This window comes from Bacillus rossius, chromosome 8 (genome assembly GCF_032445375.1).
Source record: "Bacillus rossius redtenbacheri isolate Brsri chromosome 8, Brsri_v3, whole genome shotgun sequence".
In the NCBI taxonomy this organism is placed as follows: domain Eukaryota; kingdom Metazoa; phylum Arthropoda; class Insecta; order Phasmatodea; family Bacillidae; genus Bacillus; species Bacillus rossius.
In genome coordinates, this window is record NC_086336.1 from 10,472,074 (window position 1) to 10,499,582 (window position 27,509).

Consider the following 27,509-nt stretch of genomic DNA (forward strand, 5'->3'; position numbering starts at 1 on the left):
AAGAGTGTCCCATAACGCACATTGTCCCGTTACGCTGTGTCCCGTTACGCTCATTGTACGCTTGCGCCGCATCTATCTCTCTTCCACTCGATTGAAACAACCATCGATTTGACTTTTTTGAGGCACATTAAATTTGATACACTCCTATTCGTTTCCTACTTTTCCTATCATCGTCCTATCCTTAACAGAATAACACAGATTGGAAGAAGTTAAACAGCAAACATGTATAAAAGTAATAGTTAAAATAATCTATTCGTTAAAGTAATAAACATATTTGAATTAATGAGTGCAAATAAAAGTAAATTTATCAATTAAATTGTAGATTTAATTTCACTCCTTCTTTGTATCCATACAAAATAGTGATAATTCAATAAAAAAGATTCAATTTTATTCATAAAAGTATGCAATCGTTTCATCAATGTTTTGTTATGACGTTGCCACGTTAAACTATCTTCCGTAAACCGACTTTACAGACAACCTATTTTTTTATACTAAATAAAAACCTAAAGTTCCAACATGTCGCGTGAGGTAGTCATAGGGCCCTGACACACGAGCGACCGAGTCGCGCGACTGAGACGCGCGACTCGGTCGCCGGGAAATCGCTTGCCATAAGATAGCATGGGCGTGGGTGAGAACCTGGCACACGGGCGACTGAGCGCGTCTCCATCGCGCGTCTGTCGCCAGCAGACGCGAATCCCCGCGACAGATCGCGGCGACCAGTCGTGCGGGAGCCTTGCACACGGGCGACTTTTAGCCGCGCGTCCGAGCGACTGTCGGTCAGTATCTGGTTGTATGTGCTGGCGAGGAAGATGGCGTTCGATTGTGACCGTTTTATAATCGAAATAGAATCAAGGCCAGCTATTTGGGATTCCAGATGTGATGAGTATGCTAACAAATGCAAAAAGGGAAAGGCATGGGAAGAGGTGTGCGATATGTTCGTTGAGAACTTCAAAGCCATGGATAGCGTCCATAAAAATAAAGCAGGTAAGTGTAATTTATAAATATAAGTGGTTAGTGGTGATCTGAATATTTCGTGCAGCCCTGCATTCACTTTATTTGTTTCAAATGTATTATAAACATAATTGTTCTACGTGAAGCCTATTTACTAGACAGAGTATTGCAATAATTTTATAAAACTTATAAAACGAATATAATATTTTTTTTCATTATTCCTTTATAGAAACGTTACTACGTTTTTAAATGATTTACAATCGTGAAGATTACTGTTCAAAATATTTACATTATTGTCGAAACTGTTTGGATGTGCCCGCTGCATTTTCGTATCGGGTGTTCTCTTCAAACGTCCGTTTAAGTATTCATATTACCACGAACCACCTGATATTGGCAATAATTACAACACATGTGAAATATTGTATAGTTAATATATCTCTTAACAACAAACAGGTGTGAAATTTTAACAGTTCGTGTTATTCTTCCCTCATAAAATACAAAACCACTGTGCGTGCATGTGAGTCATTGCCAATGTAAATAAATTAGCTATTAATGGAAGGGTTTGTTTTCAAATTACATTGCAGTATTTTGCTTCTACGCGGAATTCATTGTAACTTACGCTTATGTCTAATGTTTACGATAAACATAGAAATACAAGTAAAATACGATATAATATTGTTACGAACGTGGGAACGATAGGGTTCGAAAGGATAGCCCCTTTTTTTAATTAATTATCACTATTTTTATTGGTGCTACTATTTACAGTTTTATTTACAAGTTATCCTGGCTTGATATAGGCTCGAAATAAAGAAAGTCTCTCTCAGTCCGTCACAGTCTTACCGCAGCCACAGATCGCCGTAAAGTGTCCGCCGATGTCACACAGGGCACTTGCTGGCTTCGCCGATGTTATACACTCTCTTCCCAGAAGTCGCCCGGTCTTCGCCGCCTCGTCGCACAGGTCTTCGCCTCTCCACACTGCGCCAGACGCGCCACACAATTATCTGCTCTGATGCAACCGCCCCCTGCTGATATAGAGGTCGGCCTTACATTTAGAACCTTCGAGATGCTCTTTGACATTGCGCAACTAGGGACGTCCAGGATTACGTGCTGGGGCCGGCGACGATGTCGGAGAACATTCAAGAACCGTTCCATTGACCGACCAGGTGCAGCCAGGTCATTAGCGCAGGCAGGGCGAGGGTGAAGGGGGGGCAGGCAGGCCGCGTGTCATCAAGATAAAGATAAGGCACGCGCGGCGCTAATCTGTTTCCGAGAAGAGCATCGCTCCGTCCCCACTGCGACTGGGCTTGCACGTAACAATATAATTAAAAGTAGCGTAACAACTAACATAATTCCAAAGTGAACACATTTTCGCATACGGAAATTTTGTTTTCTCTATATTTTGTTTATGCCACAAAATTCACCATGGCTACTGTCCAATGTAACGGTTATACGGTTATAACTATTACGTTGTTGAATGTGACACCTCTATAAAAGTTAAATTTCACTAGTATTGTTCACTCTTCAAAGCAAAAAATATTGCCATGGCACTGACCCTTGTTCACTAGAAAAGTAATCGGAAAACTTTTCTCGGATTGTTAAAGCTGATCGTGTATTTCCTGGTCGTGTAAGCGGCTCCCCTTCATCTAGTCCCACGACGTTCAGAGTGCTGTCAAATTCAACACCATCCCTTTCTCTAACAAAATTGTGTAAAATACAACATGCTTTCACTATAGTTTCTGCGTTTTCAATTTTCACGTCCAATGGCCTGTGAAAGATACGCCACTTATTTGTAAGTATGCCGAAAGTGCATTCGATGTAACGTCTGGCTCGTGACAGCCTGTAGTTAAATATTTTCTTTTTTTGAGTAAGATTTTTCCCACCATAAGGCCTCTGCATGTGAGTTGAAAGAGCAAATGCTTCGTCACCTACGAAGGTAAAGGGAAGTGGCTCTCCATTTTCAACTATTGGCCTATCACTTGGGATGTTCAACGTATTATCCTTCATCTTCTGAAACAGCTCACTGTTTTTATATATTGCTGAGTCTGATGATTTTCCATAAGAACCAACATCAACAAATAAAAACCTATAATTAGAGTCGCATAATGCTAACAACACCATGGAAAAATATTTCTTGTAGGAAAAATAGGTTGACCCACTTTTAGCAGGTTGAATAAGCCTTACATGCTTGCCATCTATTGCTCCTAAACAGTTTGGGAAATTTGCACGTGTTCCAAAACCGTCAGCAATCTTCAGCCAGTCCTCTTGCATTAACTGCGGGAAACATGCTTCATGTAAAAGCCGCCATATTGTTTCACACACTTCAATAACAATCTTGCGACATGTGGAAATTCCACAACGGAATGTGTAATGCAATTCTGTGAACGAACATCCTGTAGCAAGGTACCTGCAAAAAAAAAAAAAAAAAAACACACACACTAAAAATATGCACCTTACATTATTGTTTTTTTTTTTTTCAGCTGCAGATCTGCAACGGAAATGGAAGAATCTACGTGACTGTTTCAGAAGAGAACTGGCTAAACAGAGGAATTGTAAATCAGGTTCTGCAGCAGATGGCAGGAAACAATATATATATTTCCAGCAGTTAACTTTCCTATTGCCAGTATGCGACACCAAACCTACAACAGAAGAATCTCCAGACTTGCACACGCAAGCCACACCCGCAGCAGCTACATCTACGGCACCTACTTCTCTTAAAAGAAAAAAACCGTCACCAGAAACAGAAGAACTTGAGCTACTTCAGTCGCTTAGAAGAAATATGGAAAAACGACATGCAGGTAGAGAAGAAGAAGACAGTGACAGGCATTTCTTGTTGAGTCTTTTGCCGTACTTCAAACGTCTGCCAGACGATATGAAACTTGAAATTCAAAGCGACTTTTTAAACACCTTAAGAAGGTACAATCAGGTGTCAATTTCTGGTCATCGATGTCCTTCTCAGACTTCTGTCTACCCTCATTCTTCTCCATCAGTGATCACAGGCCCATCATTTGTTTCGCTTCCATACCCTAGTAGTAATACAAGTACCTCTGGAGTACGCAACCAACAATTTACACCCACCATCAGTCAGTCTTACAACTACGGGTCTCATTCAACTTCAGAAACATCGCAGTTAATGAGTCAACCCCAGCAGCCGCTGCAATGCCACGCCTTATCACCAATGTCACCAGCAGCTTCCTCATCAGTATCTCTCCAGTCTGATACGTCAAGTATTTGTGAAGACTATTTTAACTGATACCTAATAAATTATAAGACATGTGACCTTCATGGAAAGAGCAGTTTCAGTGAATAACAAATAAATATGTTATCTAACAATTTTCTTCTAAATTTATGAAAGAATTTATTTTCGTGTGCAAAACGATAAACATTTATGTGTTGGATCTTTGAGACAATATCGTGTCACGTAATAATAAATGTTACTTATTTGGGGTATGTTCAGAAAATGTTTTTTTTTAATAATATGATAATAAATGCTTCAACTATACCCTTAAAATACATGTAACTGTCTAATTAAATTATAATTTCAGCCGTAGCCAAACACATTTCACTCCTGTGTTCCTTGTACAACTATGAAATGAACTATTTGTCTGCTTATACAAGTGTACCCACCTTAATGTAATTGCAAGTCTCTCTTCAGCAGGGATACTTCTTCTCATACTTGTGTAAACTTTTTCAATGTGAATTTTCAGTACATCCAGAAGATCCGAGAAAGTACTCCGAGACATTCTGAAATAGTTAAAATATTTCGAATTGTCTTCTTTTAGCTCACTCATAATCGTATAAAACTGGCCCCTTGCTAAGCGGTCTGCAGTTATTGGGTGCATCCATAGTACACGTTGCCTGCGACGACGCCGGCGCCGACGGCAACGACGCCTTAGGACAATGCCAAGAACTGTTTCTTCGTCGGTGTCCATATTCACAGTGAAGAGTGTGTCGCGTGAACCTGGCACACGAGCGTCTCGGTCGCGCGGCTGAGTCGCTCTACTCGGTCGCTTGCACGCTCGACTGCAGTCGCGCGTCTCAGTCGCGCGACCGAGACGCTCGTGTGCCAGGGCCCTTAATGTTTACCACTGTTTCAATGGCTAGCAGGTATAGTTTTCGGTGACTGGCTTTCTCGCAGACTCGTGACGTGGGTAAGTGGACGCTGCAGCCACTTCCTTGCTGGCAAGGAAACCGTAGCTGTCAGCCACGTGTTTAGTGTTTGTGTGTGTTGGTTGTGAGGGGGGGGGGGGGGGGGTGGTTCGACAGCCAGCAGTCCTGTGCGCTGGTACCACGGGAAGCCATTCGCTCACGCTGAGCCGGTAAGTGAGGGTCGTGTCACGTGGGTGTGGTAGGGAGTCTGCGGGAGGGGTAGGGTGGAGGAAGGGGGTTGGGGGAAGTTAAGAGCCCCGCGTTGGGCGCCGCAAAGAGGTGATTACACTCCGCGCCCGTTGGGGGTCGCGTCGCCACTTTCCGAGTCGGACTGAACGAGAGAAATGCCGGGAAACAAACCCCTCCCTTAGCGTCCAGCAACGTCATCCTTATTTTAGACTCAGTGGAGGCATTGTTTCTTTAACTAATCACTAGAGACCTACAAAATTCGCGGATTCATTTCGTGATATGCTACAATTCAAATAATTATACCTTAGCGCTGCTTCTACCACTGGTTCACTGTTAATCTGGAGTAATGAGGGTCAATTAGCGACACTCGCTCAAGAAATGTCGAATCACAGAGACTCAGTCGAGACGACTCACAAGTCAGCAGCCAATGAACTGGTGGCATTTGCCCGAGTGTGTAGAGTGAAGTAGAGTCTATCCTGGAGGTCACTGAATCCGCTTATTTTGCAGGTCTCTACTAATCACGTGTGTGAAGGATTAACAAATATTGTTTTTCCTTGTGCTACCGATGTAATTTCATTTATGAAGCCACAAACACACACACAATGACAAAAAAAGAACAGATACGTAGTCACTGCAAAACAAATTGTCTCGGTTTACACTGCCAAAATGTTTGAAGGAAAATCGTTAAAAAAAAAAAAAAAATATTTTTTTTACAGCATTACTAATTAAATTATCCCACGTTTATTAGTTATAGCTTACTGATCACCATGCTTAATACTGTACTCCTAATACTAATCGTCAATTTGAACTTTATTATAAAATTAAAATAAACTCCTACTGTATCAATAGGTTCTGGTGCTTAGAAAATAAACATGGGCTATTATTTAGTATTTTTTTCTGTTGTGGATGACATTTGTTCTGATGATAAAACTAACCTTTGATAATGAATGACCATTGTAAACGGATTTATATATTATAACACATAATATGCCAAGTCAAAATGTAAAACAATTAATAGGAAACACAAAAATTTATTTTGTGCATAAACTTCAAGATCGCATCTATTATCACGACATTATACTAATACAAAATAAGTTAAATTTTCGTACTGTTCCTATACACTTAATGACTTGAACCTTCATGGGAATTATTCTTACAGTTACATTACATTTCTTATTAATTTGATTTCTCCATTAAAAAAGGAGAGAAACCATGTATTCATATTAAATTTCACATATAATTGTAAACTGTGAGAATTTCTATTTCTGGTAAAAGAGCTGTATCATAAAATAAAATTATCTATATTTTTAATGTTATAGACAAGCTCTTCAATTTGTGTTAGTTTATTTAAAAAAAAATGATTGTTTAGTTAAGAACCAAAACGTTTGGCCACATTTGGCGACTAGGTATTTTGACTACTAAACTAACCCATTAAAAACGTATTCCACACTCTCAACGTGATACTAATTCAAAACAATTTCGAACTTCAAGATCAATAATACTCATGTTAAATCTAGAGTTTACAAGCATTAACGGTTAATACCAAATAAACTTGGCCAATCTTTTAACGCTTCCTAAAAATAACATCATTTTAATCGGTATAAATATTTGTCAAATACTACATTTAACATTGGAAATCCACGCCTATAGTTGAGGTATGAAACAGAATATATCTTAAGTTTTTGTTTAAATATCAAACACAACATTTTTTTACACATCTGTCATCTTAAAACTTGTGATGTTTTAACGAATAAAAAAAAAATTATAATCAGTCGTTTGGGCGGGGGGAGAAAGGAAATTTTGTAAACGTGTGTAGCCAGTAGCTAAAATATAGGTAATATTTAGTTCTATTTTTGCTACTGTTAGTGTAGGTTCGCGTGGGACACAAACACAATGGACTTGGGACATTTTAAAACCAGCGCATGCTGTCCGCCCTAAACCCACAAACACCGACTTGAGCCACTGTCAGCCCTACGCCCTTCCAGGAGGGTGAAGTACGACGCAAAGGGAGGGGACAGAAAATATTCAATTTCCGTCCCCAGGGGCGTAACAGCATTCTCGTGTACGATGTGGAACTAAAAAGGGGGGAGGGGGGTTGGATATTTCAGCTCACATGGGGAATATTATACGAGCGCAAAGCTGGCCATTCACCGCCCTCCAACCCTTCCCAACCTCCCCCCAACGGTCCATCTTTCCTTCCGTTCAACAGTGTGTGGGCCTAGTATAACGCAACCTGCCCGACGCCCCAGACATTACATTGCGGCGAGGACATGGGGTGGATGTGAAAGGGAGTGGATTGGACGGGGTAATGTTCGCCACGTGTCGGCGTGACTCTTCATGCGGACTAACAGTACGCAAGAGTGGTGTGTCCCGAGGTGGAAACTACCCACATCACGAGCGTATTTTATCACGTCAAAAAATTAAATAAATAGTAGGGATGGGCCAATCATACCCTCAAGTCCTCAAATATTAGATATTAAATCCTTAGTATTCGAAGAATTGAATATTTGAGGAAAAATATTCGAAGAAAAATATTAAAATCAATTCAATTTTTAAAAAAAATGTGCGCGTGGAGTCCATTCGCGACAGAAGTGTAACATCTTGCTTATTACACAGAGAAAAAGGTTTGTTTGAATCAAACAAATATTTGTTAATATATGGCGAAACAAATATTTACTTGGTGGAACAAAATATTTTGTTAGTTTAACCAAACTCGGTAAGTCAAAAAGATAATTTGTTACACCTAACCAAATATACATTTGAGTTGATAAAATCATTTTTTTTTTTGGGTAAACAGAATCCTTCCTTCTACAAAATAGGCTATTTGTTTGAATTAACAAAATATATTTATTTCGCCATGTATAAACAAATATTTTGTTGAGGCAAACAAACCTTTCTCTCAGTGTAGGTGTAGAAACAGACAGATTATTAGTATGTTTTATTTAACAAGAGATAATATTTGAGAATAGTAAAGATGCAAGTATCATCTCAAATGAAAAAAAAAAAGATTTTTTTTTCATTTTCCTTTACTCTCGCATCCTTTCACTGGCATTTTTTGACGTCTCTATTGGCAGTTCATTCCCCTTTGATAATAGTCTACCTCTTCTCTGCTTCTGTCTTTTTTATTATTTTTAGGCATGATGTTAAATCACGATCGCCAACTGAATACAATGAATGAACGAAAAACCCTCCAAACGAACATAAATTACTCTTATGAAGTCTATCTCACATGTCTATAAGTCCGTTTGACATTTTCAGTCCACAGTGTTTGCATACATAAAATAAATTACGCTTATACAGCTAAACTCTTAAGTCTATGCGTAATTTGTTTTCATTTTCCATCACACTATTCACTTGAAAATGAATTATATACTTAAAAAGTTAATTGCACAAATCAGTAATTATTTTCCACATGACTAAATAAATTATAGATACATCCCAAAAAATAAAATAAAATAAATATGGTAGTGTCAATCGTCAGTCGTTATAAAAATTGAGGAGTAGACAAACACAAGCAGCGTTACGAGAATTCCGTAGCATTACTGCTGCGTCATTTCTACCTCTCCCCTGCCGTCTCTCTTCTGACCGTTACAACTAGCATAGAACATGCTCCGCTACGTACCTATACCCCCCTCCCTTTTCATCTACTATTTCAAGCGCTAGCGCATGCGTTGGAGTGGCGTCGCAGCTGACGCACTCTCCTCCTCTACCGGTTTCCCCACCGGGTACCTAACTGTTCCGCTCATACGATCGGAATTTTCGTTACGCTCAAAAATATTGTAGCCCCCTCAGCAAAAAAAAATGTTCACTTCAAAATTCAACTCGATAACCTCTGAAGGTTACTCTGTCATTATTTTCCATACCTATCCTGTTAGCATCCCCCATGATATTGTGCTTTCTTTGTAGGCTTATTATGGAGTTCGTTCATAATTTTATAAAAAAATCAGAGATTTTTAAGTGTAGTGTTCCACCACGGTCATCTTGGGTTATATAAAATGTTGTCATCATAACTTTTATGAAACATTTGTTTTTATTATTAGCTGTGCCCCAGACTTCTTTAGCGTGGACATAAAAATTCAGACAGGTTTGTTTTTTATTTGTCAGGAAATATGTACAATTATTTTATATTGATTAGTAGGCTAACTACAATTTAAAATTAAGTTCATTAAAACTTCTTTGCATAAAAGTATTATTTATTTTTGTTTTGTTTTTCGTCCAGATGTAAGTACAATCAATTTCAAGATATCATTTTCCAGAAAACATTTTAGGTAGCCTACCTACACCAGATAATTTGCATACTTCGGTTGGCAAAACACTGATCAGATTTGGTAAACTACTATATCTAATTTTAAAAAACAACTTTAAAATTGGCATTGACTTCAGTTAGTGCGTGGATTTTATTCAAAAGGCCTGGAAAGTCAACAGTGTTTCATTTTTAAGTTACAAACAAAAATATAGATCAATGAAGTAATACTATCAACTGTAGTGAATAGAACGAATCTATTGATTTAGGTGTATCCATTAAAGAGATAAAAAGGCAAACTAATTTCAGTGATTCGGAACTGTTTCAAACTTTTGAAGAATTATTTTTGAGTGTACCTATGTGTTCCTGAGAAAGACAAAATAATAAAAACTAATTGGAATGAAACATTGTTTATTTTTTTCGTACATCCTCAATTTAACATTTTTAACCCAGCAAAAATATTCTATTTCATTACAGGATTTTAGGTCGCCATGGTGACCAACGCAACAACGCAACAGGCTCATGAGGTGCGGATTTTCGGTTCGATCCCAGCATCCCTGCTTTCCAAAATTTTCTGAGAAGTGAATCAGGAGCCAGGTATAACGAAACCCACTACACTACACATTTGTTTTTTAAATGAAACAGAAATACCTATTCATGTAAAATTACAGATAGTTTTTAATTTCTACATTTATATAAAAAACAAATGTATCACTTCAAAATAGTGTTCGCAGTAATACTGGGTTTGTATTCTTACCCAGGCATTTATTATTTGTGTTGTCCCAGTACCTCAAAGAGTTAAAGTTATTGGTAAAACGTTACTTGAATAGCTTTTCATTATTAACTGTACACATAAATTAGCTGGTTTAAAAATCTATGCTTGAATTAAACATCAATTAAAATTTTAAAACAATAAGTATACAATAAATTTTGTAAGAAATACTTCAGATTTATCACGGAAAACTTATTTCATATATGCAAAATAGCCACAATATTTCCTGTAACTTATTACGAATTATTTCTTGGTAACTGGCTTGCAAAGGGATCTTTGTAAAAGTCCAGGAAAACCAATGATAGAACCACCATTGCTGCACGGGTTCATTTCCCTCCAGGCTGTACTCAGCTTGCCCATACACAATGAAGCCTTCCTTGAGTGTTCATTGGTCGGCAACAAGGTCACGTCACCACCAATGGGCTACTTCATGTTTGTAATTGGCTCAGGTTCGTAATTGGCGTGCCAAGAGCACTGCAGTCCAATCAATAAAATGAGCAGATGTACCAATACTTGCTTCAAGTCACATTGTTTGGCAATGAATTCGAGAAATGATAGTTGCTTTAGCTTGAAATTCAAGTACGTATTTTTTATTTATCGTATATTTATAAATTAATATCTTGAAGTATGCTTTTAGCAAAGTAATACGCCGGAAAATTTAATTTCACTGTAGTCATTTTTTTTTGTTCCTCTCATGTCGAAGTCTGCCAGGGTTTGCTTGAACGATCCCCAGACAGTCCGTGGTATCCAATGCTAGACATGGTGTTTACATCCCCCCCCCCCTCATCAACCTTTCTCTGCAGCTGTCATCTGTTTCGTCTATCTGTGTGCGCCTGTGTGTGCGCGCCGAAACGGCTCCACACATGTCTGCGGCTTTCTCTCCTTCAAACACTCCCCAGCTCCTTCAATGCCTCTCTCCTCCTTCCCTTCTCCCTCCCCTTTCCCTAGTCCTGGAGCAGCATCAGTGTTTCCCCTGCTGTCTCTCATCTCGACGTTGGCCGTCAGTCTTCGCTGGAGCCCGCGCTTCGACGCCACAGTTGTGTGTGCGGCCGCCTTAATGCATCACTAGAGACATGCAAAATTCGCGGATTCGTTTCGCGATAGGCTAGCATCAAAACAACTATACCTTCGTACCGCTTCTGCGATTGGCCCACATTTTATCCGGGTAACTGTGAGCCAATGGGAAACACAAAACCAAGAAAGTGCCGAAGTTGAGACGTCTCACGCGTCAGTAGCCAATGAACAGGTGTCATTTCCGCGAGTATTTAAAGGACTGTGGAGTCTATCCTAGAGGTCAATGAAACTGCGAATTTTGCAGGTCTCTATCACTTACCCCTCCTCACTCTCTCTATATACGCCTATATCTTTGGTCTATGAATCCTTCAAGTACGATAAAAAACGTTTCACACCACCAAAATTAATAAATGAATTCAGTTTAATAGAAACCATCCCCGAAATTTAAGGTTAAATAAAGATTACTTATAATTCCTTTTTTTAGAAACATTTCTTCTAAAACGATTCATGGAAATAAAACATCACGCCGCTTTTTATTATGTATAATATAGCCTATGTACGTTTATTGTTTATTAAAAGGCACATGCCTTGCCATAATGTTAAATTACATCAAAGTTTCCTTGAAAACTAAATTTTTTGGTTTTATTTTCCAGAAGGCAAAATCAATGTAGAGGAATCATTTATTCGAAAACATTCTTCGTGTAACTGATAATTCGCCTAATCGCGCACAAGTTGGCAACAATTTTGATCTAATTAAAAAAAAAACACTTTCAAATCCTCATTGACTCGAGTTATTTCATAAATTTATAAGACTTAATTTCAACAGTCCTTTATTTTTGAGTAAGTACATTGAAATGTGTTGTCAATCTTTATATATATATTTCTTGTGTGCGTGTGTATGTCACTGAACTCCTCCTAGACGGCTGGACCGATTTTGATGAAATTTTGTGTGTGAGTTCACGGGGATTCGAGGATGGTTTAGATTCACAATTGGATATTTTATCTCGATTCTGAGTTAAGAAAAACTATAAAAAAAAAAAAACACGCTTTAAAAGCAAAAATTGCAACGCATTATTAGAAGCCATTAATTTTGATATTGTAAGGAACTAAGTAGAGAGTAAGAAAAAAATAAAAATCCTGACAGTTTATAGCGTCGCCATATTTGTTTCAATTTTCAATACCCTTTTTGTATATTACAATTTAAATTTCAGAAAAAAAATCATGTTTCATAGCCACACAAATAGTGAGGATGGTTTAGATTCACAATTGGATATTTTATCTCGATTCTGAGTTAATAAAAACTAAAAAAACACGCTTTAAAAGCAAAAAATTGCAACGCATTATTAGAAGCCATTAAGTTTTGCTGTTGTAAGGAACTAAGTAGAGAGTAAGAAAAAAATAAAGATCCTGATAGTTTATAGCGTTGCCATATTTGTTTCAATTTTCAATACCCTTTTTGTATATTACAATTTAAATTTCAGAAAAAAATCATGTTTCATAGCCACACAAATAGTGAGGATGGTTAAGATTCACAATTGGATATTTTATCTCGATTCTGAGTTAATAAAAACTAAAAAAACACGCTTTAAAAGCAAAAAATTGCAACGCATTATTAGAAGCCATTAAGTTTTGCTGTTGTAAGGAACTAAGTAGAGAGTAAGAAAAAAATAAAGATCCTGACAGTTTATAGTGTCGCCATATTTGTTTCAATTTTCAATACCATTTTTGTATATTACAATTTAAATTGCAGAAAAAAATCATGTTTCATAGCCACACAAATAGTGAGTGTGTGTCATTTCTCTATGTCCACGAGGTCTCGCCGCGTCAATTTTCTCCTTGGAGCGAACCCGTCCGCTTAATTAAATAAACAGCTTTTATCGTTGAATGATTTCATGATTTATTTAATGAAAATATTTTCTCATAAAAAAATTAGTTAGATAGACATTCAATAGGTGTCTTTCTCTCACTCTCACTCTCTCTCTCTCTCTCTGAAATGTATGTAGCTTGCTCGCGGGTCAGTAATGCAGACAATCTTTACATTCTAAAAAACAGTAAATGTGGTTTACAAAGACATTTTATGAAGTGTCTTCCCGTCATTACATTTGAAAGTAGAAACATATTTACTCAAAATTTAGGTAGTAACATATTTTTATTGCAAAGACTGAGATAGAGGTGAGAAAAATTATCATTTGTGAACATAAGAAAACTACTACAACTGTATCAACTGTTATGTTATAGTGTTTAAATTTCTAAATGGTGCAAGATAATACAAAATTCCATGCGGAAAAAGTCGTGGGCAGCAGATACGTATAGTTATAGGTGTGAGGCTATGCATGCTGATTTTTCATATACTGCATGGATGCGAACATGTAAGAATAATCTATCTATCTTACTATAATAAAACAGTACTTTTTCTGTCTGTCTGTTTGTACGCGATTTTGATCAAATTTTGTGTGTGAGTTCACGGGGATTCGAGGATGGTTTAGATTCACAATTGGATATTTTATCTCGATTCTGAGTTATGAAAAACTAAAAATACACGCTTTAAAAGCAAAAAAACTAAGCATTGTTGATAATTAGCCTCCATGGCAACGGGCTTTTGCATTGTTGTTGCCTTCTGCGTAACCATGGGAAAGGTTTTTGGTAACGGCAGTGGCGTGCCCAAGAGGAGGGGTATGTATAATGAGAAGATACAAAATGTCCAGCGTAGAAATACTTACCGCCATATCCATATCTCACAAAAAGTACATTTGGGCAGGACAATGTCTGTCGGGTCCGCTAGAAAGATATATAGAGAGATAGAGATATAAATAGAAAGATAGAGAGAGTTATAGAGATATACATAGAGAGATAGAGAATTAGAGAGATAAAGAGAGATGCTTAGTATACGTTTAAAAAATTACAAAAAAAAATTGATTGAGGCATTGCAACGCATGCCAGGCATTATCTAGTATACAAATAAATTTATTGTGATTTGTTTTGTTTTTACAGCACAATCAGTATATATGTTAGTTCGTCCTATTAGATTGTAGTAGGCTACATAATAATCAATACATCTACAGATACTCTTGAAAATGCACAATAAAATAAATATTTAATTCTGGGGTAGCTACATAAAAATTGTTTAAATTTTAAATAATAAGCCTAGCATCAGACATTTTAGAGTAAAATTATTTCGTAAAGGCAGACAGGTAAACCTACAGCCAAAATGTTTTGAACGTAAATTTTATTTCAATAACTAGTTGGCTCAAATGTAAATACTAAGTAATTAATATAGGGGGATGCAGCAGTAGGCCGAAAAGTAGAACGAAATTCAATAGACAGAAATGTACTAGACCGAACCGGCACTAGAACGAACAGGCACTAGACCGAAAGTTATTTAGCCGAAAGCACTAGACTGAAAGGCATTAGAACGAAAGGTATCAGACCGAAAAGCAAGACCGCAATGCACTAGGCCGAAAGGTACTAGACCGAACAGGCACAAGACCAAAATTTAATTTTCCGAAAGTCGTTCCTCTGAAATTTCGGTCAAATGTCTTTCGGCCAGGTGCCTGCTACCCAACAGCATAAAATTTAAGTAGCTTTGAAGTAGGTACTTCCAAAACCCCTTTTAGATTAAACCTCGGCCAGAACCCGATAAGAGTACTTGAATGTACCGTGTAAATAAGCAGGTGACATCTAATGTCATATTAAGTTGGTCCTTCATCAGTTCATGGACTTGTCACGCGTAGCTTATGTACAATAATCACAGGCTGTGTCAAACCAAAACACGTTATAAATGCTTCTACACTGTAAAAACTATTTACAAGGAAAATCCTTGTAAACCCAACTATATCACTTGTAAAACTGCAAGGTAGAGCTTTGTAAAATTTTCAATGGTACAAAGCTTTGCCTTGCAACTTTACTAATGATATCGTTGGCAACTGAGTATCCAATGACTACCCTTTTAAAAGTAAATGCATTGTAAAGCTGGATGTATATATATTTTTTAATTTAACCCGAAAGTGATGAGCATAGTTTAAATAAGGAGGTATATAAATTTAATACATTTACGTAATGTTTTCCATTTTGTTATGTATTTCTTTATGAATTTTCAGTGTATATATATATATATCCACGGCTCGAAACAGAACGCGGAGTGAGCTTGAGTCTAATGGGGCATTCTCCATATCGTAGGCAGCATTCTTCACCGGGCGAGAAAACCCAGGAAAGCAGAAGATCTCAGCCAATGCTTCACAAAGGGAGGGCGGTGGGAGAGAAGAAAAAAATAAAAAAATAAATAACACAACCCCTGCCCGCTTATCTGCGGTGTTTCCACCCCCGTGGCTGGTAGGTTCTGCATCAGGGAGGGGGGGGGGGAGCAGGTTTCTTTCTTCGTCCTTCCTCGCGGCGTGCACGCGTTTCACACGGCACTTGCGCGGGTCCGCTCCGCGATTTATAGCTCCGCCCCTCGGCCAAGACTCCATAGACTAGAAGGGGGGGGGGGGGGGGGGTGTGTTCCATTCTCGGAGGCGAAGCAGATAACCCGACAGTGTGTCTGTGGTACCACTGTAAAAAATGGTTTCCTTTGTTTTTTTTGTTTTTTTTTAAGCTTAAGCATTCCGGATTTTGTTCCATACTGTATATATATATATAGGTAGGCCTATATATATATATATATATATATATATATATATATATATTTGTAAATTGAAGAGAAATATTTTCGTACAATCACAGGTATTTATAAATTTGTACATTTTCATTAGAATAACAACTGTTTCACTGCACAATAGTGTTCGCAGTAATACCTACTGGATTCGGATTCTTACCCAAGAATTTGTGCTTTATGTTGTCCCAGTGCCTCCAATAGTTATATTTATTTTGTAAATAATTCCCTAAATAACTTTGCAGTATTATTTGGGCACATAATAAGAATGATAAAACAAAATAAACACAATTGTTGAATATAATTTATTATCTTTTCCTTGTTTAATATTTTATTCTTTATGAAACATCAATCAAAACGTAAAAGAATTCGCCAATTTTTGTTATAAATAGAATTATCTCGAGAAACGTATTTCATATATGAAAAAATAACCATTTCCATGTTTTGTTCATGTAGTATTACAAACTTTTTCTTGGCAACGGGTTACCAAAGTAGTATTTTGTAAAATTACAGAAAATTTATTTTCTGTGGAGTTTTTTTTTTTTTTTTTTTTAATTTTAAGCAGTAGGTTTCCAGTGTGTAACCACCGAGAGAATTATTTCAGTATTAAATAATTAGAAACCTGCTTAATTCGTAACGTACACAAGTCGATATCTTTTGAACATTGCCTGCTGTCATGGAGTTTTTGTTTCTTGTACTTCGGAGCTTGTTAAACTACCAATGTCCCATTTAGGAGCTATTACCTATAAAGTTTCACTTAGCAGACCAACACGTTTGGTAGGCCTTGGTGCCCCGATGGTCACAAAAATTACTATATACGAGTTAATGGCAACATATGCGGGACCGCCATCTGAACTAAATCCATTCCGCTCTCTAAACATAGGGAATGGCCGTGTCCTATCGTGGACTAGGCATACGGTTAGGGTACAGGTCTAGCATATTCAAGACCTGAACCCTTGTTTTTTGTGTCTTGGAATACCGGCCTTAAGAGTTTCTGGAATTTACTGGACGGCTTTCTCGGCAAAGACGCGGCAGGAGCGAACAGGAAGCATAGATGGGTTCCAAGGTTCGAAATTTTTTCTTTTTCCACGAAATTCATCCTGGCCATCACTGCCTATCTCCATTACACGGGAACAGCATTTCGCCCCTCTACACCTTCCCCCCACCCCCCGTGAGGCTCATCACTATAACTAGCGGGTCTCGGGGCCCACGATACGCGGATAACTGGGCCGGCCGTAAAGAAGAGGAGAGTGGGGGAAACAAAAACAACTCTCCGGCACTATCATTACCTCGCAGGAGGCCGGATCCCCCCCCCCCCCCCCCCCCTTTTCCTTTTCTCCGGGAAAACTACCTCCCGACCACGACCGGCGCCGCACATAACCTCAAAAACCCGCCCGGCCAACGAATGGCATTGGTCGAGGGGGAGGGGGGAAAATAACGAGATCGGTGTGGCCCAATCATGAGGCAGATGGCCACGGAGAGAGCATTTCCGCTCTCTTCTTATACAGCTGCCTTTGAGTCTACAGGAAACCTGTCAGCTGCGTCCAATTCACTTCTGAATATTAAGTACATACGCTCAAAAAAAACTCTTTGACAATACTTAGGCTACCAGTCGTGTAAATTATTTCCAATGTTTATTCTAGCTCATTGTGTGGGTATGATAAAAGATACATAGGCTACTGTTTTACTGGAAAACATTTTTAATTAGTATCTAACGTTAATTTAATGAGATAAAATAATCCTGCTTCATATAGGTACATTTTGAAAAAAATAAATGTCATGAGAAGTCTTTTTTAATTTTTCTTTATAATGTTCAGCATTTTCATAAGAAATTAAAAAAGGCACTCAATTTTAGAAACGATTCCCAACCTCTCGTCAAAAGTCTACTTTTTCTGTAATTTCGTATTAAAAGCTATATATAGGTAATAGGTAGTTATAGTATAGCTAGCGCATTGTGAAATGAAAATGGTTAACTGAACGATTACTACTTTCTTTAATAGGAAATTCAGGATTATGAAAATAATCATTCCATACCGACACGCAGCAAACTAATGCCGTTATGATAACTCTTAAAATTAATTCTTTCTCCACAGAGAATTTTCCTGTAGTGAACGACCAAAAAACATATCTAGATAATAAATTACAAAAAAATTTAACTGATTTAAAAATATTCTTAGCTTCACTAGCAGGCAGGCCTACACAAGTTGGCCTTGCTACACGAAAGAAGAAAAAAAGTTTACCAAAGAAAGCCTTGATGCAGATAAGTTTTCTGTTAATTGGTTTACAGCATAATTTAGTCTATAATAAGATAACCAAACGTTAACAAGAACGTAGCTACAATAAGTTCAGAAACTCAATTTCAACTTATTCCGTGATTAAACGTTACTGATTTATTTATCTGCATATAGTCTTGATAGAAGTATTTATTTTACGTATCTTTAGCTAAATTAATATTGCTGCGGACATGCATACACACGAATGTGTTCAAATAACCGCTTTCAATATGTTTAAAAGCTTTAAAAGTAGCCATTTTCACTTTACTGGTTTTTCTTTTCTTTTTTTTTTTTCCCCCCCGTCAAGTGTCGAAAATGTTGAAAGAGACAGTCTGGCATGTTGTAAACACTGTTTTCCCCCCCTTGAAAACCTTTCAGTATCTCTGGCGACAGCGGGGGAATTTCCGCCTCTCTCGCGGGGCAGCCGCGCTCCGGAAGGTTGGCAGGCCCGCGCCGCGGCGCGGGGGGCCAATGGGAGCGCTGCCCGAGGCGTGGCCTCGCGCGCAAGATGGCCCCCGGCGCGGGAGGAAAAACAATTGCCTGCCGCTCGACCGGAGCGCCCCTGGCGGCGAAGCGGGGAAGCTCGGCGGACGGAAGCCCGGGTAGCGCGCGCTGGCGACGAGAATACAAAACGAACAACAACAAAAAAGAAAGAAACGTATTTAAATTTCCTCCTCTACCCTCTCGCTTCGAAGACGGTGCCTTTTATAAACTTTCACAGGAAATACACGGGTGTAAAATGCGCCCTGAAGGAGGGGGGGGGGGGGGGGGGGGGCGAGAGAAAATGAGAATTAACACGTTTTCTAGAAGAAAGACAACTCGAAGCGGACAAAGGGAGGAGAACGAAAAAAAAAATGTGAACAACCTTATTTCAAATGCAATGGTAGGGCTAAGAATTTAAATAAAAGAGACGGAAATATTCAAAGGGGGAAACAAAAAAGTATATACTATATTATGTCTCATCCAATAAACAGCTACAAGCTGTTACAACTTGACATGTTTAAGACAGTCTGGGAATTAAGAATCCCTCTTAGAGCGTAGGGTTGAAAATAGTTTTTTTTTTCTCCTCCGCCTTTCAAGTTTTTGTCACAAGGTTCTACGTTGTGTTCCCAAGTTTGTCCGACTCGCTTGTGTTAATTCGAAAATACATACATACATATATATATATATATATATATATATATATATATATATATATATTTCTAAGTTACTGCCACCTCCTTGAAGAAAAAAAGGAAAGTCGGCGTGGCTCTTTGACCGCAGTAAATAACTCTGGCCGCGTCCGGCCTAGACGTACAAATCACGGCCGACAATCCCGCAGCCGGTGGCTTTCCGGGTCGTTTATTGGTGCGCGTGACATGGCGTCGGTCGCGAGCTGTGCTCCTCCCCTCGCGAGGTCTGGACGACGCCAGCTGCCTCGTAAACCTCACCGAGTTATCGGGACTCATTGCCGCCTCGAGCCTGAATCACAACGAGCGCAGCGTGTGCGATGCGACGCGACAGCAAGATATCGCATCAAAACGAGAACCACGCTAAACAACAGAAAAATTATTACCTTTGAAAGATTTGTGCAATGGGAGTGCATGACTTGATGTAAGCTTTTGGACATACACCATTACTAAACACATGTATGTCTGTAGAAGAAAACTACAAAAAACCAAAAGACAAAAAACACAAATTAAGCATAAAATGGCTGTTGTCGACAGAAAAATTATTGGAAACCTATAAAATTCGTTATTTTGCCAGGATGCAGATTTCCATACACTTGTACGTCCTCGGTCATTGCTATGGACAGGAATTTCCCGCGAATAAATCTGAACGCCTATTAGAGTGCAACAAGGTACCTACACCCACATCAGCTGTTTCTTCTTTTTTATTGGCGGCCGTCTGCGAGAGAAGTTGTTGCCTTGTTTGACCGAGCCACTCAGAAACGCGTTTGCTTCCCTACTGAATCAGTGTGATTGGTGTTGTAACAATCGACATGCGCCTGAAAGAAATTCACCCGATCACGAAACACAGACGATGCTACAGTGTTTTAACTTATAAATTATTTTGGAATCTTTTCACGAAATATGCATGGTCATAGTCAATGCTATGGACCGGAAAATTTCGCGGTTTCAATGACCTCTGGGATAAACTCAATTGCCCTACGCATACTCGAGCAAAATGCCACTTGATCATACGACTTCTGACTTGCGAGACAACTCAACTGGGTTTCTCGTGATTCGATACTTCTTTGGATGAGCGTCTCTCATTGGCTCAGAGTCCTCCAGATAAAACTTGAGCCAACAGCAGGAAGAATCACATGGATATAATCATTTGAATATTAATCTATCGCAAAATGAACCCGCGAAATTTTTCCGGTGTATAGTCATTGGATCACACGTTATTTGTCGAGGCAGTGATATTTTTCAGAGAAAAAAATCCGATTGAGTAATATAATGCAATGCGATATGTCTGCGACAGTAATTTCTGACTTGAAATTGTCAAGGGAATGCAATGCTTTATTTGGCCTGACACTTTAGAAAGCGTGTGCTTCCGTTCAGAATAGCTGTGATTTGTGTGCCGATTGTGGGCGTGTATTTGAAATAAACTCAACGAATCACGAAACACAGACGTCTTACAGTGTTTTAACACACACACAACTGATTTGGAAATCTTTCCACGAAAAATCACTGCCTCTAGTCATTTGACATTCCTACATTCCTTGAAGGACAAGGAGCCAATGTAAAAAAGACGCATAAGAGAGCATCTGGCCGAATCATGTGCGAACCAGCAACAGCTAATGAACACATGACTTACACAAGACCACGCACAAGTTTTTGGGTTCTAACTTGGAACCAGATAAAAAAAACGCGAATTTGCAGGTCTTTGACGATCAGTTATACCTAAAGACCTGAAAAACTCGCGTTATTATTTGTAGAGAGGTTCGTCTGCATACCGTTATAGACATGAACCGCGTCCTCATTGGACCACAAGAAGTTTTTACCCGCCCCCAAGTAAAAGAGACCAATAACAACATCACAAAATTCAAATGGCCCTATCACATGCAACCCGATGGTAGTGGAAATGTGTCATCAGTAGAGACCTGTAAAATTCGCGGATTCATTTCGCGATAGGATAGAGTCCAAATAATTTTGAGATTATTTTGCTTCAGTGATTGGGCAACAGTTTATATGAAGGACTCTGGGCCAATGAAAAATCTTTAACAGAAGAATTAGCGAATCACGAGCATTCCAGTCAACAGGTGTTACGAGTCGGTAACCAATCAGCAGATGTAATTTGCACGAGTGCATAGAGGATCATGGAGTCTATCCTTTAGGGATTTGAAATCGCGAATTTTACAGGTCTCTAGTCATCAGCCATTGGACACGACATATTTGTGTACAAGAGTGTGGTGCTTAGGCTATACCCTGGGGTCTGAAAATTACGGGAAATTTCAGGTCTCTAGTTAAAACTTAAATTTTTCTTTCCATTGCATTGCAATAAAACGAAAACTTAAAAATAGTAGCTAGTATTATTTACATGGCAACAGTTAAACTACCAACCGAAAACCAAATTCTGAAGTTTACTCCAGAACAACATTGTGGCCTTGGCACAATGGAAGTATTTATAAAAACTTTCCGATTGGAAAGTCTGTCGGCCACGTGAATTTTGTTGCGCTGACGTCACAGGTTTGTCAACCATCATGGGTTAGAATATGGCGTACAATAACGTGGGATCTACAATGAAATGCTTGGCCCCTGAATTTGAAAATTTTTGCAAACTGTTTAAATTGGAGAGTCAAAATGTTGCGAATATATTGGCAAATGTATTTGAATGTTTATTTATTAAATTTTTTTTGGAAAAAAGGATAACTAACGAAAATTTTTAAACTTTAACCACTGGCTTGATGTAAGCTTTTGGACATAATACCATAATACGCCATTGCTAAGCACATGTATGTCTATAGAAGAAAACTGCAGAAAACCAAAATACAAAAAACACAAATTAAGCAAAAAATTGCTCTTGTGAACAGGATATATACACCACATAATATTCCATAACAGGAAAATGGTCAAAATATAAAGAAAAACAAAGAAAAAAGGACTAAGAGAACGAAAAAAAAACACAAATGATGAATTGAACCCCAAAAAAATATTTGCACAGCGGTTGAAACGAGACAAAAACACAACAAAACGAAAAGACGAAACAAATACAATAGTTTTCCAAAACAGAAACAAACGACGTTTCGGGAACTGCTATCTGCTCCCGTCCTCAGGCAGAGAAGCACATGGTACGAAAACACAGGTGCGACCTGACCATTGGACTAAGAAAATCTTTGCGAGTAGCTACTATTTGAGATGGAAAATAAAAATTGTTACATTTAACGTAAACCTTAGGCCCACTCAATGTGTACAAATATTTCTTATTTTATATGACAGCTTCAAGACTGAATCATCAAACTTTATTTTTCTTTGATCGTAAAAAAAAATCGCATTTTCTTCCTCGCTGGAGCAGAATTTTGAGAAACACTTTTGCGCGCGCAACTTCAGAGACGCCTATCTCCGGGAGATCTAAGAGATTCATTCAACATTTTTTTACGACGTCTGCGCTTCCTAAGACTCGATCCGCCTGGGGCGTGGGTGTCGTTCGTTCGTTGGTTCGTTCAGCCGAACACTTTCCGAAGCTGGAATTCTTAGAAGACGTCGATTCGACGGCGCACACATAAAATTTCCTCTCTTTTTTTTTTATCCAATTTACCTCCTCGAGGAATATCAGATAGCTTCGGGTCCGTGAGACGTCTCCTGGTGGCGATGCAGCACATCGCAAAGCCATGCCTAGGGGGGGGGGGGGGGAGGGGGGATTTCTAGTTTATCGTGATGCTATACCCTTGATCCTTTTACTTCGTCGAACTTGATCCCTTCCTTTGCTTACCTATGTGTGTGTCTGTGTGTGTGCCTGCCATTCCTCCGGAATACCCGCGCAAGTGTGTAGAAGGGGCAACCCTTTCCTTCCTTTCGTGTGAAGCCCCTTCTCTCCCCCCCCCCCCCCCCCCCATTCTTCACTTCACAACCTACGGAGCAGTTGAATGGCGCACACGGGTTTTCACCTTCCGCCTCCGAAAAGCAATCCGTTTTAAAATTCAATCCAGGAGTTCCTTTCAGCGGCGACCAGCGACGCGGAAATTCTTCATGTTACCATAAAACTACCCTCCCCCACCTACTTCACCCCATGTGCCGGGGCCTGGTCTCAGAACAATAAGGCGCCTCGAGCTATGCAGATGCCAAGGGCGGAGGGAAAATGGGAGGTGTGAAAAGGGCGGAGGAAGAATTTCCCGTGGCCGAGGGGTGGGGTTATGGTGAAAGGGGAAAATCTTATCAGCCAGGGGATGAAGGGTTGTAAGAATAAATCGGGGGAAGGAGAAGATTGCTGCCCAGAGAAAGAAATCTACAAAAAAGAGGAAAAAAACAAAGCACTATACCTCTGAAGAACAATGACATGTAAATGGCTGTTAAGGGGGGAGGGGGTAGTTGTTTGGCCGGACTCTTTATTGTTAGGGATAATGAACTTCTCCTCCGTAGCGGGCCCCTATTTAAGTTCAGAGTTGAAGAGGGTTGAGGGTTGAGGATTAGCTTTGCGTCTTGATCGTGTACACGGGGCTAATGAAGTTATTACACAGCCGTGGATTCGAGTGTATACAGTCCGTTTGCGATTAACTTCATAATCTAAAAGAATTTCACGTTATAAGTTATTTAATAGAAGTTAAATCTAGCCAAATTTAAATTCGGTTCAAATTTGGTGAGAATAATCTTTAAGGCTCATCAAACAATCTTTTGCTTTATAAAAATATTCAGCTATAAATGTATAATTACTTATACAAGTTTCAATTAAGATAACATAATGTAAACTCTACAAATAAATTTATTTTATATGATTGTCTGCAACGCACTGTCATGATATTTTGTTGTTTAAACTCTTAAGATTTGTGATGTTTTTAAGTAACTTACCTAACAAAATGTTTTGCAGAAAGAAAAGTGATTTTCCATAAGTAATCACACTGAAGTTGAACAAAGGCCAAATAAACTCATTCAACAAGAGATGGTTTACAAATAACCAACACTCAAATTGTTTTAAGCCGATCTATTTAACACTGGCAATTTAAGTTCTCGATGATCTTTGAACGCTGAGTTTGCATTCAGGTAGGCCTACTTATTTGCCAAAGAACGGGTCTTCAACTAACCCACCGCATCCTTAAAATCACATAAATTTATAACGAGACGACAGAAAAGAGTTTCTGGTCATTTGGCAGAACTGGAAGTCACATCATCTGTACGTAATTATGCCACGTAACCTATCCATTTCCATTTTTTTTTTCACTTTAGGATTTTGTGGTTAGGTTTTTTTTAACGAGAGGTCTTTGCTAGCTGGAAGGAAGAAGTTCCTAATATGTGTCTATAGTCAAAGGGTTCCAGAGATCCTCTCAACGAATTTTAAATTTACAAAAAAAAAAACCTATTCCCATGACGTGACCGGTTAATTAGGATGTTTCGTCAGAGCTCAAACAACAAAAAAAAAGTGTAGTTGTATCGATCAAGGACGTAAAAGAGTCGTTGTCGACTTCTGTAGTGTCCTGAGAGAAGTTTGTTTTTACGGCATGCTGTTCGCTGCTTGCCGGGGGAATCACAGAGGATGCCGTCGATAAAGGCGAAAAGGGGGTGTTGGTGGGGTATGGAGGGGGGGAACGGGGCCCTAACAGGCGGGTCTATCTGGAGATCTCAAGGGTCCCGTCGCGGGTAGCCGGCCAGCCAGACACATTGTCTGCGTGTTACGGCTTTGTTTTGTCCGCGGGACAGGGCCAGGACGACCGAACCCTTCCGCTTCTTCTGCCGCCCTTATCTCTCTCGTCACGACGCTTATCACGTCACACTCGCCCGGACATAGCGCCGGGGTCCATTGCCGACGGACAGACAAAGCCCCGTTCGTATTTAAGCCCCCCGCCTGGTCATGCAGCGCAGCGGGATGATTAAGACCCCCGCCTACCCGGGCACACACACGTTGCGCAGAGCTTCAGGAAAAACAACGCGAATTCCAAACTACTCAAGATATCCAAGTGGGACGAAGCGTTAAAATGGCGAAAACGCGTGTTTTCAGAGTAATTTTTAGGCGTAAAACAACTGGTACAGTTTCTTGAAAGCATTTAAGGGCCTTGTATTACACATTTATCTTCATTTCTCCGCCATTTAATGTTACGGTCACCGCTAAAATTTCACAGTTATCCTCCTTGTTGACAATGAACTCGAGTACTGTAGTACTTGCTTGATATAAATAAACAATTGCGTGCATACGATATCAAGGTAGAGAAATATTGTTAGTGGCAAAAGAAAAATAATTATAGTGTCTATGAAACTGTTTGCTAGTGGTTGTAAAATAATTTTCTCTTGTAGCGTGTGAAGACGTAAACAAATTATTCCACAAAATGTTGGTTTTCCAGAGGCAGTTCATTTTTATATAAATATTTTTATATTAATTGCGTTACAGCACAATAGTTTTTTTATCATTACATGTCAATGCAAGATCATCTAGAGTTAAGATAGACCACAGTTAGATATAGGTACTCTAATATACAAAATTAAAATTAAAAACAATTGCCTTGTTCTAAAAAAAAATTATAATTTGTATTCTGCCAATTTTTTTTTAACTTATTGATTTTTCTCATTAAAGTAACTTTTTGTTTGATTTGATTGTCCTGAGATTTAACTAAATCATTTTTCTGCATATTTGTCCAGATAGCTTACTTTGTCTGGTCAATAACCTCGCCAAATACTTATATACTTAACAATTTTTTTTAAGCTGAAAGAAATCGAGCAATGAATATAGAAATAAACATTGACGTAACTTCTTACAGCTTTGAGAAATTTTTCACCGAGAAAATTTGAGACGAAACAAAAATGCGTGAGATTTATCGTGATTCGATTCACAGGAAAAGGCATTAATCAATGGGCATGACAAGATAATTAAATATTCAGCATGGAGTGAAAGGCTGTGCCTTGAGAAGGTAGTATTCTATATTATTATTTTGCTTCCATAGTTTCGTGTTTTGCTCATTATTTTATATAGATTCATAATATAAGTATTGTTAATTGTTTTATTGTGTGTTTATAAATTTATTGGAGTTTAGAATAATTAGGGAAAATTTTTATTTCAACCCTAGCATGAACTAAGAGCACATATTCTTGTTTAGAGTTTAGAATTAAACGTTTGTGTGTTGCATGTAAGCCATTACCTTTTTTGTGTATTATTCACAAATCAATAAAACACTGGTTTTACCACAATCATTCAAACATGAGTTTTTTGTAGGATTTTTGGTTAATCCTAATTGATTAATGAATGATATACAAAAAATTTAAGTAATACATTTCAAACGATACACACAAACGATTAATTTAAAACTCTAAACAACACTATTGCGTGCTCTTACTTTGTGCTAGGGTTGACATGATAATTGGCCTTTAGGTTTTTTAAAACTATGAAATAATTATTTTTTAAATTTATAAAACATTTCAGAAACAGTCAACGATAGTTAGGTATATCATAAATGTATTTAAAACTAGCTAATGCCCAGCATGCGTTTAATGCCTCGATAATTTTTATTTTTCAATTTTTGTAATTTGTTTGATGTAGGTACATTTATACATATGTCACTCTATAGCAATGAAAATATTACAAATCAATGTTTTTACCTATCTATATTTTATCTATCTTTTAACCTGTCACAGTTGTGAACGTAAGTAAAAACACGCGCGCATTCGAATACAAAGTTGTATCGAAATTTCAAAGCAATCGGTGATGAACATTTCGTAGATTTAAGATTTTAAACGAACGAACATTTACATTTTTATTTACCTTAAAATAGTGAACCAAAAAAAAAACGCTAGTTTATGAAAGCGAAATAACTCAGGATGCGACCTCCTGAAGAAAGGTTCTCATTTGAGCGCAGCGGGACGTTTCTTCTTCCCCTTTTAGTCGACGCAGGCAGGGCTGACAAGTCAAGTTTCTTCCTCGCCCGGGCTGAGGAGGCCGGCTGTTAGGGACCCGTGTAAGGGTTGAGCAGGAGGGAGGCTGCGGGGTGAGAGGGCGGAGGAAGCCACCCCTGCATGACGACGAGATGAGCGCGGGCCGGTCGCCATGGCAACCTCCACACGCATCTGCGGCCCCCGCCTGGCCGGGGGTTGGGAGAGGGAGGGGGTAGTTGTGCATGCGTGAGCTCGCTGATGGAAGCCCGTGCACAAT

The 27,509-nt window shown here is 38.7% G+C and overlaps 1 protein-coding gene across 1 annotated transcript; it reads left to right on the forward strand.

Annotated features, from left to right (window-relative positions):
• The first annotated feature begins 546 nt into the window (after positions 1-546).
• Positions 547-27,307, forward strand: LOC134535257 (uncharacterized). Its single transcript, XM_063374329.1, has 4 exons — positions 547-984; positions 3,429-3,864; positions 18,615-18,838; positions 27,243-27,307. Exons 1-4 carry the CDS (start codon positions 810-812, stop codon positions 27,305-27,307), a joined length of 900 nt encoding a protein of 299 aa, XP_063230399.1. The 5' UTR covers positions 547-809.
• Positions 27,308-27,509: the final 202 nt, after the last annotated feature.

Excerpts from the sequence above, each read along its gene's own strand:
- LOC134535257 (XM_063374329.1), top strand. The coding sequence starts at position 810 with ATGGCGTTCGATTGTGACCGTTTTATAATCGAAATAGAATCAAGGCCA. Across the intron at positions 985-3,428 it reads CGTCCATAAAAATAAAGCAG|CTGCAGATCTGCAACGGAAA; the intron begins GTAAGTGTAATT and ends TTTTTTTTTCAG. Across the intron at positions 18,839-27,242 it reads CTCGGCGGACGGAAGCCCGG|TCGACGCAGGCAGGGCTGAC; the intron begins GTAGCGCGCGCT and ends TTCCCCTTTTAG.